General features: G+C 40.2%; 1 protein-coding gene across 4 annotated transcripts in view; it reads right to left on the reverse strand.

Moving 5' to 3' along the window:
• The window catches only part of SYD (P-loop containing nucleoside triphosphate hydrolases superfamily protein), a 61399-nt gene that overhangs the window by 19033 nt on the left and 25205 nt on the right, over positions 1-17161 (reverse strand). For all 4 annotated transcript variants that reach the window (XM_010248815.3, XM_088900664.1, XM_010248814.3 and 1 more), the window contains exons 19-26: positions 8801-8917; positions 8604-8684; positions 8383-8490; positions 5713-5882; positions 5481-5559; positions 5308-5382; positions 3396-3493; positions 3180-3287 (exon numbers count right to left, since the gene is read on the reverse strand). In XM_010248815.3, coding sequence (XP_010247117.1) covers positions 3180-3287; positions 3396-3493; positions 5308-5382; positions 5481-5559; positions 5713-5882; positions 8383-8490; positions 8604-8684; positions 8801-8917 — 836 coding nt within the window. The remainder of the gene's footprint in view (positions 1-3179; positions 3288-3395; positions 3494-5307; positions 5383-5480; positions 5560-5712; positions 5883-8382; positions 8491-8603; positions 8685-8800; positions 8918-17161) is intronic.

Here is a 17161-nt window from a genome sequence, read left to right on the forward strand (position 1 = left end):
TTGGGCCCATTAAGAGCCAATGGTGATGGACTCAAGGGTTCACTGTCTCCTACAGTGAATTCAGCCAGGCTTTGTAACAAAGGTTGGGCTGAACCCATGTGGCTTATGTGTAGATCAATGTTAGGGTCCCACGCCATACAAAGAGAGCCAACTGGGCAACAGGTTAAAGAGTAAGTGAGCACATAAGCTTAATGGGCCTAAGGCCCAATTCGAATTGGGCTTAAGTTAGTTAATTAAAAGGGGGCGAATTCAGTTCTGAACTGATTAGGATTAGCTGAAGGATAAGATAAGTCTTATCCATTTAAGAGTCCAGATCCAAATATAAGATTTGGATTAGGAAACTCTCTCCTAATTAGATTAGGAGGCTGATCCAGAGAAGGCTATAAATAGGGGGCGAATTCTTCAAATTAAACACACAACAGCAAACTGTAGAATTCTTTCCAATTATTGCCGCCCATACCCAATTCGATCTCCACTAGTGGTTCTGATCAAGAAAGGTTCTTGATATTGTTTCTTGTTAGAAGAAACAATCCGAAGTAGTGCTCACCAACCCTTGCTCGATTCTTGCTGAAGAACCATCCTGTTGAACCTGCTTCACTACACACTGTGTCATCTTCAGTAGAAGCGGGTTTTGGTCTTTTCTTCGGGCGTGAACACCAGCGTTGGGAGTTACTGCTACTTCGTATCAGGTATATCCCTCACCTCCTATTGATCTGTTCTAATTTTGGATTCAAGAACGAACCTTGAAAATGCAGTTTTCTAAATTAGGGAATGTGATTCCCGGATGGGAGAAAATAATTTTTTGAAATTTCACCCAACCTTCCTGCAGGGTTCGGCCATCCATATGATGGATCTCTCATCCCTTCAATTTGTTCAAAGAGTTATATCACCAATTTCATGTTCCTGATGTACCTCAAATTTCCTCCTTCACAAAACAAAATCATGTCATCTGCAAACTATAAGTGGGTAAGGGGGGTTTCCTCCCTTCCAAGTCTCCATCCACTTAAGAGGCCTCTAGAATTCGCTCTGTGAATCAATCTCCCCAGAACATCAACAACCAGAGTGAACAAAAAGGGAGATAGGGAGTCCCCCTGTCTTATGCCCCTAATAGTTGGAAAGAAATCTACTATTGTCCCATTCACTAGCACAAAATAATGACAATTCCGAACACACCCCATAATCCATTAGCACCATCTAGCCCCAAACCCAAATTTGGTCATAACTTTCAGCAAGAAAGACTAGTCCACCAAGTCATAAGCCTTTTCCAAATCCAACTTACATACCACTCCCTTCTTTCTATCCTTCATGAAGTTCTCCACATTTTCATTGGCAATTAGGATTTGATCAGTAATTTGTCTTCCACTCACAAAAGCTCCCTGATTTGGTGTAATGATTACTAGCAGTACTTCCTTCAATCTCAAAGGCAAAACCTTTGCTAAAATCTTATACAAGCTATTTACCAATCTGATTGGCATGAAATCCTTTGGATGGAATGCATCTTTCTTTATTGGAACCAAAGCTAAGAAGGTGGAATTCATTCCCGGGTTAACAACTCCTCTCCTATGAAATTCCTCAACACTAGCAGGAGGTTCCCTTCCAAAATATCCCAGCAGTCTTGGTAAAAAGCCATTGTAAAACCATCTAGGCCTGGAGCTTTTGTTTTGTCCATAGAAAACACAGCCTCCTTAATCTCTTCCAATTCAAACCTTCTTTCCAATCTCTGACTGTTGTCTACCCCTACATCTAGCCAATACAATCCTTCTAACCACACCCCCTACTTAAAGGCCTTAAGATGGACTTAAAGTGCCCTATTGTGTTAGAGCTACTCCATCCACTTCCAGTCTAGAAATAAACTTTCTCCTACTCCTCCCATTTGCCATAGAATGAAAAAACTTAGTATTTCTATCTCCCTCTTGCATCCATTTACATCAAGATTTTTGCCTCCAGCTTATTTCCTCCTTATGTAGACAATCCTCTAGTTGTATTCTCAAACCTCTTCCTTGTTCCTTGTTTGCCTCTCCAAATTCTCCCCTTTCTTCTTTCAAGTTAAGGAGCTCAAGTTGGTCCATCAAGGTTCTCTTTCTTTCTTCTAACCTTCCAAACTCCAATTGATTCCACTCCTAAAGCTTAGCTTTCAAAAATTGTAGTTTCTTATGGAACCTCATACCTTCTCATTCCACCACTCCCTTACTCCCTTAATAAACCAAGGATGGAGTAACCACATAATTTCAAACCTAAAAGGGGTAGGTCCTCCACTCCTCCTATCCTCCTTCCAGATCACTATGGGCCAATGGTCAAAGGTCAATCTAGGAAGAGCTCTAGAGGCTAAGTTCCCCCAATGGTCTTCCCAATCCAAAGAGAACAGAAACCGATCCAGCTTAGAGCATATGGGACTCGATTGGAGATTGGACCAAGTGAATGTCTTTTTTTGATGAATAATAATAAGTTTATCAATTCATAAGCAAATTAGAGTGAGTTCATACATCATCCCAACGAGAGGCGCGAGCTGCAGCCCCTCCTTGAATGGACCAAGTGAATGTCTTGTGGACTAAGGGTATCTATTTGAGTTCAAAGGCATCAACAAACCAGTTAAACTTCCTCATACTAGTTGTCACCCTCTGATTAGTATTATTGATTTCCTCTATGAATCTAATCACATTGAAGTCCCCACCCACACACCAATGCTCCTCCCATAGCCCTCTGATATCAGCCAGTTGCTCCCACAATTCTCGTCTCTCTCTGTAATCATTTGGTCCATAAACATTGTGTTAGCACCCACACATAATGATCCTCTTGCTGCTTAAACTTCAGGGAGACTGAGTATTTTCCGATCAGTTCCTCCAATCCTTCAATCACATCCCTCTTCCACATTGTCACTATCCCCCTGAAGCTCCCCATGAGGGAGCAGACACCCAACTAATCCCCCTGGCTTTCCATACACTCTTTGCCCATCTATTGTCAAACTCCATTCTCTTGGACTCCTGTATTAGTACAATGTCTGGGTCAAACCTCTTTATCACCTCTTTAATCGTTGCTCTTTTCCTTGCACTTCCTATACCCCTCACATTCCAACTAAGTATCTTCATTATCACTTCTTCCTTATTAACAAAATCCTTTTTCTGATCAAAAATAAATAAATAAAAGATGGATAATAGATAGAAATCAAATATCAGATTTACCTGCGTGCTAAAAGGTCATTGAGAGCATCATCATCTAAAACTGGGGCAACCTCTTCTTTCTTGCACTCCCTTAGGAGGGACTCCAAATATTCCCTTCGATCCTCTGCACTGGAGATTAAAAAAAGAAATCTTCATCAAAAACTAGAGAGAAATTTTTGGCCTTCTTCACAAATTCATGAGGCATGTTTTATGGGCTAGCAAGGACAGCAATAATACCTAGTATTGTTGTCAAAAAAACCAGCGGTAATGCTCTGATTAGCAACTCCCAGTTTGTGCTCAGCTGCAGCTCTAACTTGTTCTTCTACAGTCCGAACCTTAAAACAGCAAATATAATATAATAATTAACATTACACAAAAATCGTGTTTGGCAATGATGTTTTACATCTAGTTTCTAAAATTGACAAAAAGAACAACACAGAAATCATATCCAATATATCCTTATTATCTTCAATATCATCTCAGTTCTTTCTCTATCAGATTCCCTTGTGCTCCATGTATCTAACCCATATTTCAATTTTTTTTTTGCTTCAAAAAAATACCACCCAACGACCAAGGGGTTAGCCATAGTCATAACCTGCCCATTACACAGAGAGGCCTCTTCATACATTTATTGAAGTAGCCAGCCCCTTGCAATAGCTTTAAGAAAAAATAATCTGAAATATCAATTATAAAATAGTAAACTTAATCCATTGAGAAACTTCACAATAAAGAAGGTTTTCCTATTCCTATCTGTGCCAAATCTGTCAATGAGCCAGGTTGACCTGACAGACCCAACGAATTCCAACCCTACTACTTAGGGGGGCTGGAAGAGGTCCTAGTTCAAACAGGTTGATAATGAGTCCAATTTGTGAGACCCAATAGTAACTGGGTAGTTACTGGTGTACCTTGATCCAGCCCAATAGGGATACAAAACCTACTACTATAGATATAATAGTGAAAATATGACATGTTGTGTAAGACAACATTTTTTCTTTTAAAAGAGAAAAACTTCAACTTGGGAGGGTTTAGGAGAACTAACAAACAGAACGGTGGGTGTCTTGGAGAATTTGACAGCATGGATAAACTGAAAACAAGGTGTGTCCTGTCCTAGGGCTTTCAGATGTATCAGGCAAAAAGAGCCAAAGGAATTAAAATTTGGAACCCTCCTGAAAATGCTTCTTTGGCTTCCCAGCTCCCTCAGGAGTTGGAGTGGTGATAAGAGATGAAAAAAGTGTTAACACGAGATATGTTTTCGGAGCCAATAGGAGAAGGGAACTCAATAAGGGCAGAAATAATGGCTGCAAAATTTGGGGTGTGGAAAGCAATGGAGATGAGGGTGAGGAAACTTGTAATTGAAGGACATTCCAAGGTTGTTATAAGCTGGTTACTGCAGGCTGAAAGTGCACCATGGATTTTCAGCAATGGTATTAAAAGATTCAGATGATTCTCAAGAGACATGCAAGTGACAATTCAATGGGTACCAAGATCAGCAAATAGCTTGGCTGATCTAGCCAAGCAAGAGGTTAACAGGGGCTATTCTCTCATAGTTTGGATTTTGTTGTAAACTTATTGTATAAACTAAGGATTTGGGGTGGGTAGCCAAGGCTACTCCAAAGATACTCTTCTTTTCATTATTTTAATAAAATATTTCTTCTTAGTGATAAAAAAAAAAAGAGCCGAAGTATAACTTCACTTAACAAGTATGATAACAACTTTGAGGAGGATTATGAAAAAGTAACAATGGGGAAAATTAACCAGAAAATGCAATTAATCTCCTCAATCTTGGTTGACTGATGGATATCCACTTGATGACGTAGGGGAAAATATAAAATAACAGGATCAGGGTAGAGCTCCCTATGAATAGGACATTAGTCTAAATGACCATACGAGAGATCCCTATGAAATATGATATTAGACTAGGTGACCATATCATTTGTAAAATTGTGCCACAAATGATTCATTGTAAAGAACCTGTCAATCGAAGAAAGCAAACTCTGAAATATAAAACAAAGACAACACTCAAAAATGATGAAAGGAATACAGGCAGAAACATCTGAAGCAAAAAATACCAGTTTCTTGCCATGGCATCATGTATCCTATCTCCAAAACCAATAAAATCAGTAGACTTGAAAAATAAACCAACAGTTACCGTCTCTAGCCGCAGAACAAGTACATCCCTCTTCTGACCAATCCTATGAGCCCTTGCCTGAGCTTGCAGGTCAACCTGGAGAGAACCATCAAGAAGCCATCAAGCTTAAAATGAAGCTAAAATGGACACCAACTAACTAATAATTCAAAGGAGAAATGTCTTTTGCATATTGCCTGTGGATTCCAATCAGTGTCGAAAATGATAACAGTATCAGCAGCTTGGAGATTCACTCCAACACCCCCAGCTCGAATACTAACACCACAGATAGAAAGGTTAGTATCTAGAAATATAAAATATAGCACACACTTTATACATTACGATAGAATTGAAACAGGACAAAAACAAATAAAGATTTTTATCTCTATCAAACACCCAGGACCAAAAGCAAAAAAAAAAAAAAATCACCTGAGCAAAAATATAAAAGCAGGAGAATCAGGTCGGTTGAACTCTTCAATAAGAGCTCCACGTTCATTTCCTGAAGTATGTCCATCTAACCGAAGATACTTGTAACGCTTCCAGTGGAGATATTCTTCCATTACATCAAGCAGTCTTGTCATTGTAGAGAAAAAGAGAACCTGCAGAATAATCGGTCCAAGATAACACTGAATGGCTCACCCAAACAAATGGAGACCAATAAACTATGTAATAGTACAAGAATCAGGAAAAAAACTTGACAAAATGGGGAAAAAATAATAAGTGTTTGAAATAGCATTTCAAAACACATGAGAACCAATATTTTGACAATGTTGGCACTGAGTTGAATAATCTCAAGGAACTGAACAGATGGCAATTTGGCATTCAGAATAAATCAACACAAATATCAATACTAGTTTGTCAAGATACAATTAATAGTTTGCTACCTCCTTGAATCTCCAACTATTTTCTTCTTGGACCAAAATCATTTCAAATTCCTGAGCCTTCCTTTTTTTGCTCTAAAATACTCTGTTAACAAGGGCTAGGAGTAGCCCAAAATGTCCCTACACCTTCAAGCCCAAACTCCCAGGTCAATCTTAAAATCAACATTTTTAACCCCGCTGTCCCTACAATCCATTGAAGTGATGGAAACCGAAGTTGAAGATGGGTTTATTCTTTTTGGGAGGAAAGGAGTTTGCAAGAAAGAGAGTTGGAAAAAGGTAGTATCCATCACTTCAAGCAGGGGTGTTCACGGGTCGGGTTGGGTCGGTTTATTGGGGTTTTCCCAACCGACCCGACCTGGTCGGGTTACCTGACGTGGAAACCGAAACCGACCCACTGATAGGCCAAACTGACCTGGTCGGTTTGAGTCGGGTTGGGTCGGTTTTGGTTTTTCTCCTGTACAAAAGGACACCTAATTGAATTCTAATTGTAATTGTCTAATGGGTTGCCTATTTGGTGTAAAAGATTATAGAAAGTTAGAAACTATGATAGATTGCCTATTCTAATTGTAATTGCCTAATGGGCCTTCTAGTTCTAGTAGAAGACTAGTTATAGTTAAGTAGGAAACTACTCAAACTAGGAACTACCGAACTAGTCTACTAGTTCGGTTCAGGTTGGGTTGGTTTCGGTTTTCACACAAGAAAACCGAAACTGACCCAATATATCGGTTTATATATTTTCCCAACCCGAAATCGACCGGTACTGATGAAAACCCGGCCGACTCGGGTTGGGTCGGTCCGGGTTGGTCGGTTTGGTCAGGTTGGGCATTCTTATGAACAGCCCTAACTTCAAGACCTCTCAACCAATGACCTTAACAGAAATATTCAAGCAATTCTCTTCCTTCCAAACTTCCCTTAAACCATCCAGAGACAGCCTATACTTTTTAATGAAGGAGGGATGACTTTAAACTTCGATGGAAGTGCTGCAGGCAATCCTGGTTTGGCTGGAATTGGAGGCATCTTGAGGGATGAATTGGGTAGTATCTGCTGGATCTTTAGTGGCCCAATCGACTATGCTGACTCAACTAAGGATGAAGTGATGACTGCTCTCACTGAAATCAGAATAGTAAAAAGCTAGGGTATTCAGAATTTATCTATTGTAGGAGATTCAGCAAACATCATAAAAGGCTGAAGGACAAGGAGGGGGGTCCTTGGAGGTTGAGTCATTGCTTGGCAGAGGCAAGAGATTCCTTGGAATATTTAAATGCAAACTTGTTTTGGATCCCGAGGGAGCTAAATCACATTGCAGATGGATTAGCTAAAATTGGAGCAGGATTATAAAATCTGTATAGCAATAGGCTTCCCCCCTTGTAAGCTTTTCGGGGGGGTTTCCCTGTGTAGTACATCTCATGTACTCTTTTCTTCTTTTAATAAAATTTGGTTAAACTTTCCTCAAAAAAACAGAGAATTTTGGTGACATAGTTTCCAAGAAAAAAAAAAACATGTGAATGGAGGTGCCCAACTTTCTCAGAAATCAGATACGTTTGTAAGGGTTGACCAGTAGGGTGGAGATAAAGTATAAAACACTCGAGGATGTTGCTTCCATTAAAAAACCTACATAGTGAGAAGCTGGATAAGGATAAGAGTGTTGTTAAAGGCAGAACAGAAGTGGAAGAGGTCCCAAATGCAGCTAAGCAATTTAAAAGACAATAAAAAATCAAAGAATTGTTCAAGGCTTGAAGGATTTTGACAGATAGAAATGGGATCCATTTTGTATTGCACCAAACAAGAAGGTGAAGAAAAATTGAAAGGATATCAAAAGGTTTGCAGCAGGGTAAGTTGTGTATTGGCAAAGTGGATTCTGAGTTGGGTGGTGGAGCATTTTTTGGAGGTGGTTTTGTACTTTTGTCTTTCTTTTTGTATCACCTTCTATGCCCTCGGTGGGGGTGGAGTTAGTGAGTTGCTTGGTGTTGGCTTCTGTTTGGTGCTGGCTTCTGGTGGTTTTGAGTGATCGTTTTTTGCAGTTCCGTTATTGGGTGATTTCATAACACCTTTTGTATTCCTTTTTTTCTTTTAATAACATGCTTGGTTTTTATTTTACCTTCAAAAAAAATAAATGCCACAACAATGGAAAAGAGAGGATTCAAATAAAGGAAATGACAAAACTATTGCTTCAAATATTGCAACAACCTAATACTATATGTGAACATTTTTTGCATACCCGGTGATCAGTTGCTTTTAGCTTGGGTAGCAATCGATCCAACATTTCAAGCTTTCCACAAAGTCTAACAATTGGTGGAAGATAATGCTTAGGTATAAAACTATCAACCTACAAAAGATGATCAGACTGTAAGATGCATATGAAAAGAGGCAAGAGTCAGAAATATCAAAGCTAACACATCAGGGAAATAAAATTCAGTGAAGAACAAGAAAATAGCATGCCTCGTCTGCATGAAGTTGGCTGAGATACGGATGATTGCATATATTACGTAATTCCATCACAGAGTTGTGCACCGATCGGCCCTAAATAAAATTGTTAATAGGTTTAGTAAAGGAGTAACAAATGAAAACAGTTACAAACTTGAATAGTGCTCCATGAATGAAAAATAGAATAAAAAAGAAAGAAATAGTGGAATAACCTTTGAATTTCCAATTGAACCAAGATTATCTTCTACTCTCTTCATCAATAGCTTTTGATAAGCAGAAGCTTCACATCTTACAAGTCTTTCAATCTTCTCAGGCAGTTCATTCTCAACCTACCAACACAGCATTAAGGATACACATTAACATTGAAGAAAAACTCCTAATCTGCAAAATTTTGTAAAAACACAATGCAGGATAAAAATAATCTATATATAAAAATAAATAATAAAGTCCTCAGATAGATTAGAACTATTACACAAATTTTCCTAAAAGAATTAAACCTGGGGAGTATACAAAACCTAGAAAGAAAATGACAAATCAGATTAGAGAATAAGCAGAGTTTTTGCTTAACAGAATGAAATGAAAAAGGGTTATTCTATCAATTAGGATACAGTTTCCCTTTTCAATGAGGTAAGTAGGGTAGACATACAAAGAATAAAAGACAGAAATACCTTATAAATTGGGCTACCTTATAAATTGCATTCTGATAAGAGATTGGTTTTGTACTCATCCCTAAGGGGAGGTAGCAGCTCACACCTCCTCCTAGGGTGTTTGTACACTTTTTTCCTCTCTTTAATAAAACTACTATTCGTTTATAAAAAAAAAATGAAAGACAGAAATACAATGCCATTGATATGAAAAGGCTTTACCAAGCAAGTAAAAGTTCATAACATTCTGTTATCTCCAGCACCTATGGAACCAATTAATATGGACATGATACAGGTCCTGCACACAGAACCACATTGGCATGCTCAATGAAATCAATTGATACCATCGTCCCACCCTCTCAACTTATCAGGTATGAATACATGATTGAATCTATAGTCAGAAGATGGGAAGGAAATGGTTGGGTTGATGGGAAGGTGAACGTTTCTCTGAAGAAGTTGGGTTGATGGGAAGAAAACCTTCCAGAGGTGAGTTCGTTAGAGAAATGGAGTTCGTGCAGACAGGTCAGTGGAGGAGATCCTTGAAGATAGAAGCAAAAAAAAATCCTGTTCGAAGAGATGAGAATCAAGGGGAAGGTAAGCCTGAAGGTAAGGGAAGCGAAAAAGGGTACAATATTGCTGGAAGGATTAGAAGTGATCGAGTGGCTAAGAGAGTTCATAGCTGGAGCCTGTTCAAAAGGTAAGCAGATAAACTGGCAGGATTTTAGTACATTAGAAGGGAGAAGATATGTTGTTGAATGTAAGAGGAATAGAAAAGGCTTCTTCATAGCTTTGGCTGAATTTTTTGGTAAGGGACGAAGGCAACTGGCGTGTCTACCAGCAGGAAAACAGAACCAAGGATGGGGGGAAGTTGACTGGTTGTTCAAAGAGTTTTTAGCTCAAAGAGTAGCAAATGATAAAAAAGCCTCCATAAGGGAGGAGAAGGCATATCTCAGCAACAGCAGGGTAGAACAATGGCCAGTGGTCATGGCAAAAACAAAAGGCCAATGCAGAATGGTGGGAGGTCTAGAGAGAGAAGAGTGGGATAGTAAGTTTGTGATACAAGCCAAGGAAAAGGTTAATGATTGGAGGAGGGTAGCTGACTTACTGGCAACCAGGTTGGAGCTGAAGAGTGTCTTCATAGCAACCCCCTTTGATAACTGTAAAGCCCTCCTAGATCCAATAGAGAATGAATTGGAAATATCAGCTATCAATGTTCAGGCTGATTTTGGATCATTCACAGTCTTTAAATGGAATCCAACATCCAACTCCAAGGATTTATTTGTTGAAGATAGTGTGGTGGTGCGTGTAATAGGCTTGCCATTTCATCTATGGAAACAAGAAGTAGCAGAGTCTATAGCAGTATTGTGTGGAGGAATCTTGAAAGGAGCTTTCTGGGGCGATCTTTATTCAGTAGCAATCCTGCTAAGTGGTGTGAAGCCAGAAGACATTCCACGAAAGGTAGAGGTACGAATAGAGGAGAGTTTTGTCTCTGTGTGGCTAGCATCCTCCATTGAAGCAGGGCTGTGGAAGAAGGCTCGTATGGTAGGAGGGGAGGAGGAAGAAGAAGCATTACGTGGACTTGTGAGATTGGTTAATTCAAATGGGAAGGAATGTTTCACTAAAAAGGGCCAACAAATTCTGGGAAGCCAAAAAGCTTTGGGGCAGATGGAAGGTCAAACCTGTAGAAAGCAAGAAAAGGATATGACAAATGGCAAATCTTTTGTGCAGGTGGTGTGAGGGGAAATAGACAAAAATTTACCAGTGTCTAAAGAGAGAGGGTTGAACCAGCAACCTCAGACAGGGAGGGTTGCTGGTTCGACCATTAAAACAGGGGGCGTGATTTGTTAAGACGTCACGTGGGACAAAAAGACTTAGAAAATGGGCCCAGTCGAGTGGATCCCTTTTCTGGTGGGCCGGAGAAGGCAACTCACATAAAGGCTTTAAAGTTGGGTTCTTATATTACAAGTTTTGAGCCCAAGGCCCATTACAAGACAGATGGGCCAAGGGACCCTTTAAGTAAGCATGTGACTGGGAGGAGGGATGAGCTGATAGACGAGATTAAGCATCTATCTTCTTCTACCCCGAATCCCTCCTTTCAATCGAACAGTTTAGGCGCAAAATCTCAAGACTCTCAGTCTCGAGGCTTTCTACACTGGGTCCCATCGAACCTGGCAAACCGTCTCTCACCAGATAGGCGCAACCCGAGATACCTGAAGCCTAGTGATTTGAACATAACAGGGTTTGAAGATTGGTTGAGTGAACAAAACAGCAGTGACGATTCTGATAGAGACGAAACTTTAAGTTTGGGAAGTCTGTCTCCGAAAAGCAACAATGATTTACTTGAAATAGACAGTTTGCATATAGAGTTGTTGTTTTTAGAGGAAGAGATTGAAGAGGCAGGTGGCGGGAAGACTAGAAATGGTGAAGAAAATGGTCCTAAAGCTGTGAAAACTCCTCTTCCCTTCGTCGAGGGAGCTGACCCTGAGTCTAATGAATTACAGGATGTTGGTGGAGAGGGACAAGAATCAGCCGTGAGGATGGATGTGGGTATTCCAGTGTCGGAAACACAGAGAAAGGTTTTCAAGTGGGTAGGTCGTCAGGAAGTGATTCTTTCACTATGTCTACTTCACAACTTTGTCCAAAAAGGGGAAAGGCCTTAAAACCATTTGTCACATGTCAGCAATTCAATTCCAGTGATTCTAGTCCTACCCCCGTCCTACCAGGTATGGGTGTCAATTCTTTTTTAGGTACTGACTTGTCTGCTATGCTTGTAACAGATATTCTAGCTTCCCATCCAGGAGGTTCTGATGCAAGAGAGAGGTTGATAGTGGAAGGAGGAGAGAGGGTGATGGAAGGAAGTATTAAGGGGGAGGCGGACAGAATTTGGGAGTTGATCTGTACACTGATGGAGGAACTAAAAAAAAGGAAGGATTCTTAGAGACATGTTGTAGCCAAAATAAGTGTGAGCAGGGTAAAATTCTTCCACGGACATTGGCTGGAAAGGATGGAAAAAAGAAAAAGGATGATTGTTGTATTAAGAAGGGGGGGAAAAAAGGAACAAAGAAGAAAAAAAGATCTGAAGTGGAAAGGCTAATCTCAGACATTGAGGGGAATTTAGAATTCAGTGGTAAGAGAGATAGGAGGAAGGGCCTAAAATGAGGAGATTATGGCCTTTTCACGGGTTTTTATTGCTATTTTGTCTCGATGAAAATTATTAACTGGAATGTAAGAGGGTTAGGGAGTGCAAGAAAGAGAAGGGTGATCAAAGACCTACTCCGAAGGGAATAACCCGATATTGTGTTGTTACATGGGATGCATCACATTCAACTTCAAAGAGCTTGTTAAAATCAGGTAAACCCAATATTGGAGCCTTTGTCATCCTCATCTTTAGCTCTTGGAAGCTTTTCTCAGCTGCGGGAATCCAAGTAAACTCACCTCCTTTCAAGCATTCAATAATGGGTGCCATAATAGTGTTGAAATTCTTTATAAACCGACGATAAAATGTTGCTAGCCCATGGAAACTACAAATTTTAGTTAAGGTCTTTGGTCTTGGCCACTCTTGAATAGCTTGAACTTTTTGTCCAAAACTACGAAAATACCCCTGGTCCCAAACTATCAACAAAGCTACCCAAAAACAACAATTTGGGATCCTACTACAAGAAAAACATGCAAAACAGAATACATTCACACTTTTTTTTTCTTTTTTTTTTCTTGCCTCATCAGCCCCCCTAAAGAACCAAGCCACTGTCTTTGGTTCCATCAGCCACCCAATTGCCAGTTTGGAGTCACCTTCAATCAGCCTAGCTCTTTAGCAATCTCTGCTCTCTGCAGGACTACGGACTTTCTGCATTAACAGCACCCCCACTCATATGGGACCCGAGAATAATTCTATAATCTGACCTTACTACATTTTTGAACACTCCCCCAATACCATAGGACCCAGGATTGCCTAGACTACAGGTCTACAGCCAACAAAATCTAGCTTGATAAATCCTTCTTCAGAGGGCCTCCAATCTATCACAGGTTTATCTTTGGCAATAGAACTTTTTGCAACCACTTCCTAATACTGCCAAACATCACCAAAGGAAAAGTGTGAAAACAAGTTCGGGGCTTTAATCCGATTTATAGCATTGTTAATAGTATAATCCCAAATGTGGTGCCACCATATTTCCTTCCCATCTTTTTTTTTGATGAGTGACAATAAATTTATTAATTCAGAAGCAGATTTAGAGTGAGTTCATACAACATCCCAGGGAGAGGCGCGAGCTGCAGCCCCTCCTTGAATCTTACAAGTAAACTAGGAAAGAAAAGCAAGAATCACAACTGAGCCCAAAACAATTCTTCCCTATTCACCCCTTGCTTAGCTAACACATCTGACAAAGTATTTGCTGATCTCCCCACCCACTATATAGTGACCAACATATTCCTTGTCAACCAACTAAATTTCTTCATTTCAACCAACATAGCCACTTCAGGATTTTTCAACCAATCCACCACCACTTTGGAATCCCCCTCGATTGTTAGGTGTTGTATCCCCAGTTGGTTTGCAAATTGCACCCCTTGTACAACAGCCAAAAGTTTTGCCCTGATGGAGTCCCCAATTCCCAAGGGACCTAAGTAGAGCAACAAAATCTCTCCCTTCTCATTTCTCAAAGCACCCCCCATTCCGGATAATCCTGGATTACCCATGCTACTTCCATCAAAGTTCAACTTTAGTGAGCCTTCGGATGGAGGAGACCAGCTTGTAATTGATTTGTCCTTTAGAGATGAACACCTCGCTACTGCTGATCAATTTCTCCAGAGGTCATTAAAGGAGAATTGATGAAAGATTTCCAAGGTCTTCAACCAATGTATTGCCCTATTTAACACACAGTCTTTCAAATCCTGGCTGCTCCTTTCCTTTTCTTGAAAAATTCTAAGATTTCTTTCTTCCCAAAGAGTCCAAATCAAAGCAGCACGAGCACATCTCCACATAATTCTCCCTATTTTTGTAGGCCAATAAAAGGTAGAATGGTTGAAGAGCATGTGAACTTCTGCTGGTAGACTCCAACTACCCCCAAACAACGAAAGTAGCCAAGCCCAAAGGTCGGTAGAAAAGGGACAAGATATTAATATATGGTAACAATCCTCACCGTGAGCTCTATAGAGGATACACCAATTAGGAGAATACAAAGGAAAGGTCTTCTCTTTTGTAGGTTATCGAAAGTGTTAACTTTCCCATGGAATACTTCCCAACAAAATACCATAATTTTTGGAGGAACTAGCCTACACCAAATTTCTTTTGACAGAAAGGGTTGGTGAGTAGAAAGTTGAGAGATGGACTTGAAGAAAGAAGCACAAGTGAAGGTTCCATTGGGTCTAGGAGTCCAAACCCTCTTATCTGGCTTGGAGGGATCCAAACAAACCTGATTAAGACAACCAAGCAAAGCAGAAAGAGAATCAATTTCAACATCCCTAAGACCTCTACGAAACCCAAAATCCCAAGTAGGATCTAAGGGTGTTCCCAAAGGTGAGACAAATTTTGAGACCACCTCTTTTTTGTACAAAGAAATAGAAAAAAGCGAAGGGAACAAATCCTTTAATGGTGTGTCTCCTACCCAAATATCCTCCCAAAAAAGGACAGAGTTGCCAGAACAAACTTCATACCTGATAAAATTGAGGAATTGAGGAAGGGTGTTGTGAATAGCCTTCCAAGGTGCTGCTAGGTTAGCTTGCCTCGATACACCAGCATCCCATCCATTCTCTGACCTCCCATGAATGCTTCCCACCACCTCATGCCACAATCTCTCTCTTTCCAAAGGCCATCGCCATAACCATTTCCCTAACAGGGTTTGATTTTTTCTATTTACCCTCCCAAGTCCCAAACCCCCCTCTTCTTTAATTCTGCACACAATTTCCCAATTAACCAAGTGATCCTTTTTTTCTTGTCCCGGCTCCCATAAGAAATCTCTCATCAACTTCTCCAGTTTCCTAGCTTCCCTAACTGATATCCTAAAAACAAACAAATAATAGGTAGGTAAGTTAGCCAAGGTAGCTCTTATTAGGGTAATTCTCCCTCCTAAAGAGATATAATTCTTCTTCCATGAGGCTAATCTCTTCTCAAACTTTTCTATCACCGGGGTCCAAAATCTACTCTCCCTGGGATTTGCCCCTAAAGGAAGCCCTAAATATGACATAGGCCAAGCAGAGGTGGAACACTCAAGACACTCCGCAATAGCCTCGACCTCCCCTACCTCCAAATTTATACCCGCTATGCAGCTCTTTTCCAAATTTATTCTCAAATTAGAAATACTTTCAAATCCTTCGATTAGCTCCTTTAGGTTTGCTACCTTTTCGCTAAAACTTCCTTCATAAAAGATCATTAGGTCATCTGCAAACTGAAGGTGGGTGACGGGGACTTGGTGTCTCCCTATTCTCCAACCCCTAATGGCATCTTCACTGTCAACCTTAGTAATGATCCTACTAATCACAATCATGTAAAGCCCACAATCTGCAAACATATAAAGCATTTTCAAGCATGTAAAACCCACAATCTCTTTTTTTCCTTAATTGCATTGCTTCAAGTAGTTAATGTGATGTAAAACATATTGCATTCTTGATTCTGAGTCGCCTTTGTGGCACGCCCCTCGAGGCAAGCCCGAACAAGTCTATGTTAGGGTTTGAAATTCTTATTTCTCACAAAAAATAATGATTTTACAAATTTCATTGCCTTTTAAGAAGATATTTTATTGCAATAAATGAATGAACAACGTAAGCAAATAAGGGGTTCTTAGAGCTGAGGCGCACGCCTGGACTGGGCTGAGGCGGACGCCTGGGCTGGGCTGAGGCGCATCAGGCGCGTGCCTTTTGAAAGAGGTGCGCCTAGGACCTAGGCGAGGCGCATACCCCAAAATGCGCCTAGGACCTGGGCGAGGCGCATAACCCAAAATGCGCCTCGCCTGAGCGCGCCTTTTAAATCACTGGGGAAGACATGCTAAATGGGTTGACTTTCTAAAAGAATATAATTTTGTTTTGAAGCATAAGATTGGACAGCAAAACCAGGTAGCTGATGCTCTTAGTAGGAGAGTTCACTTGGTGTCAACAATGTCTACTAATGTTGTGGGATTCAGCTCCATCAAAGACCAATACCAAGATGACCCTTATTTTGGCCCTATTTGTAGAAGCTATACAGCAGGTGACAAGGATATTCATGGGAAATAGGTTATGTATTCCATCAAGATCCTTGAGGGCATTACTCAATGCTGATTTGCATAGCAAAGGACATTTTGGTCGCAAGAAGACACTTGAAATGGTCTCCGAAAGGTACTTTTGGCCAAGGCTACAAAAGTATGTGTTCTATTATGTTGATAAATGTCACAAGTGCCAAACATCTAAGGGTCAACATCAAATTGCAGGTTTGTATCTTCCCTTACCCATACCAGAAGCACCATGGACTGATATTACTATGGATTTTGTGTTAGGGTTGCCAAGAACAGCTAGGGGTAATGACTCTATTTTTGTTGTGGTTGATCGTTTCTCTAAATAAACCGACTTTATTGGTTAACAAAAGGCTTCTGATGCTTCTCATGTAGCTAAATTGTTTTTCAAAGAAGTTGTTCAGTTGCATGGACTGCCAAGATCTATCACATCAGATCGTGACACAAGATTCCTTAGCCACTTTTGGAGAACTTTATGGAAGTGTATGGGTACTACCCTACAATATAGCAGTAAATTTCACCCACAAACAAATGGACAAACTAAAGTGGTTAACCGAAGCTTAGGCAACTTGTTGAGGAGCCTAGTTGGAGATTACATAAAGCAATGGGATCTTATCCTACCACAAGCTGAATTTGCCTTTAATGATTAAGTTAATAGATCTACAAGGAAGACTCCTTTTGAGGTTGTGTACGGTCGGTTACTTAAAAGTGTTGTTGATCTAGCTCCTATAAC

The sequence above is a fragment of the Nelumbo nucifera genome, chromosome 3 (genome assembly GCF_055504915.1).
Source record: "Nelumbo nucifera cultivar China Antique chromosome 3, China Antique-T2T, whole genome shotgun sequence".
Lineage (NCBI taxonomy): Eukaryota > Viridiplantae > Streptophyta > Magnoliopsida > Proteales > Nelumbonaceae > Nelumbo > Nelumbo nucifera.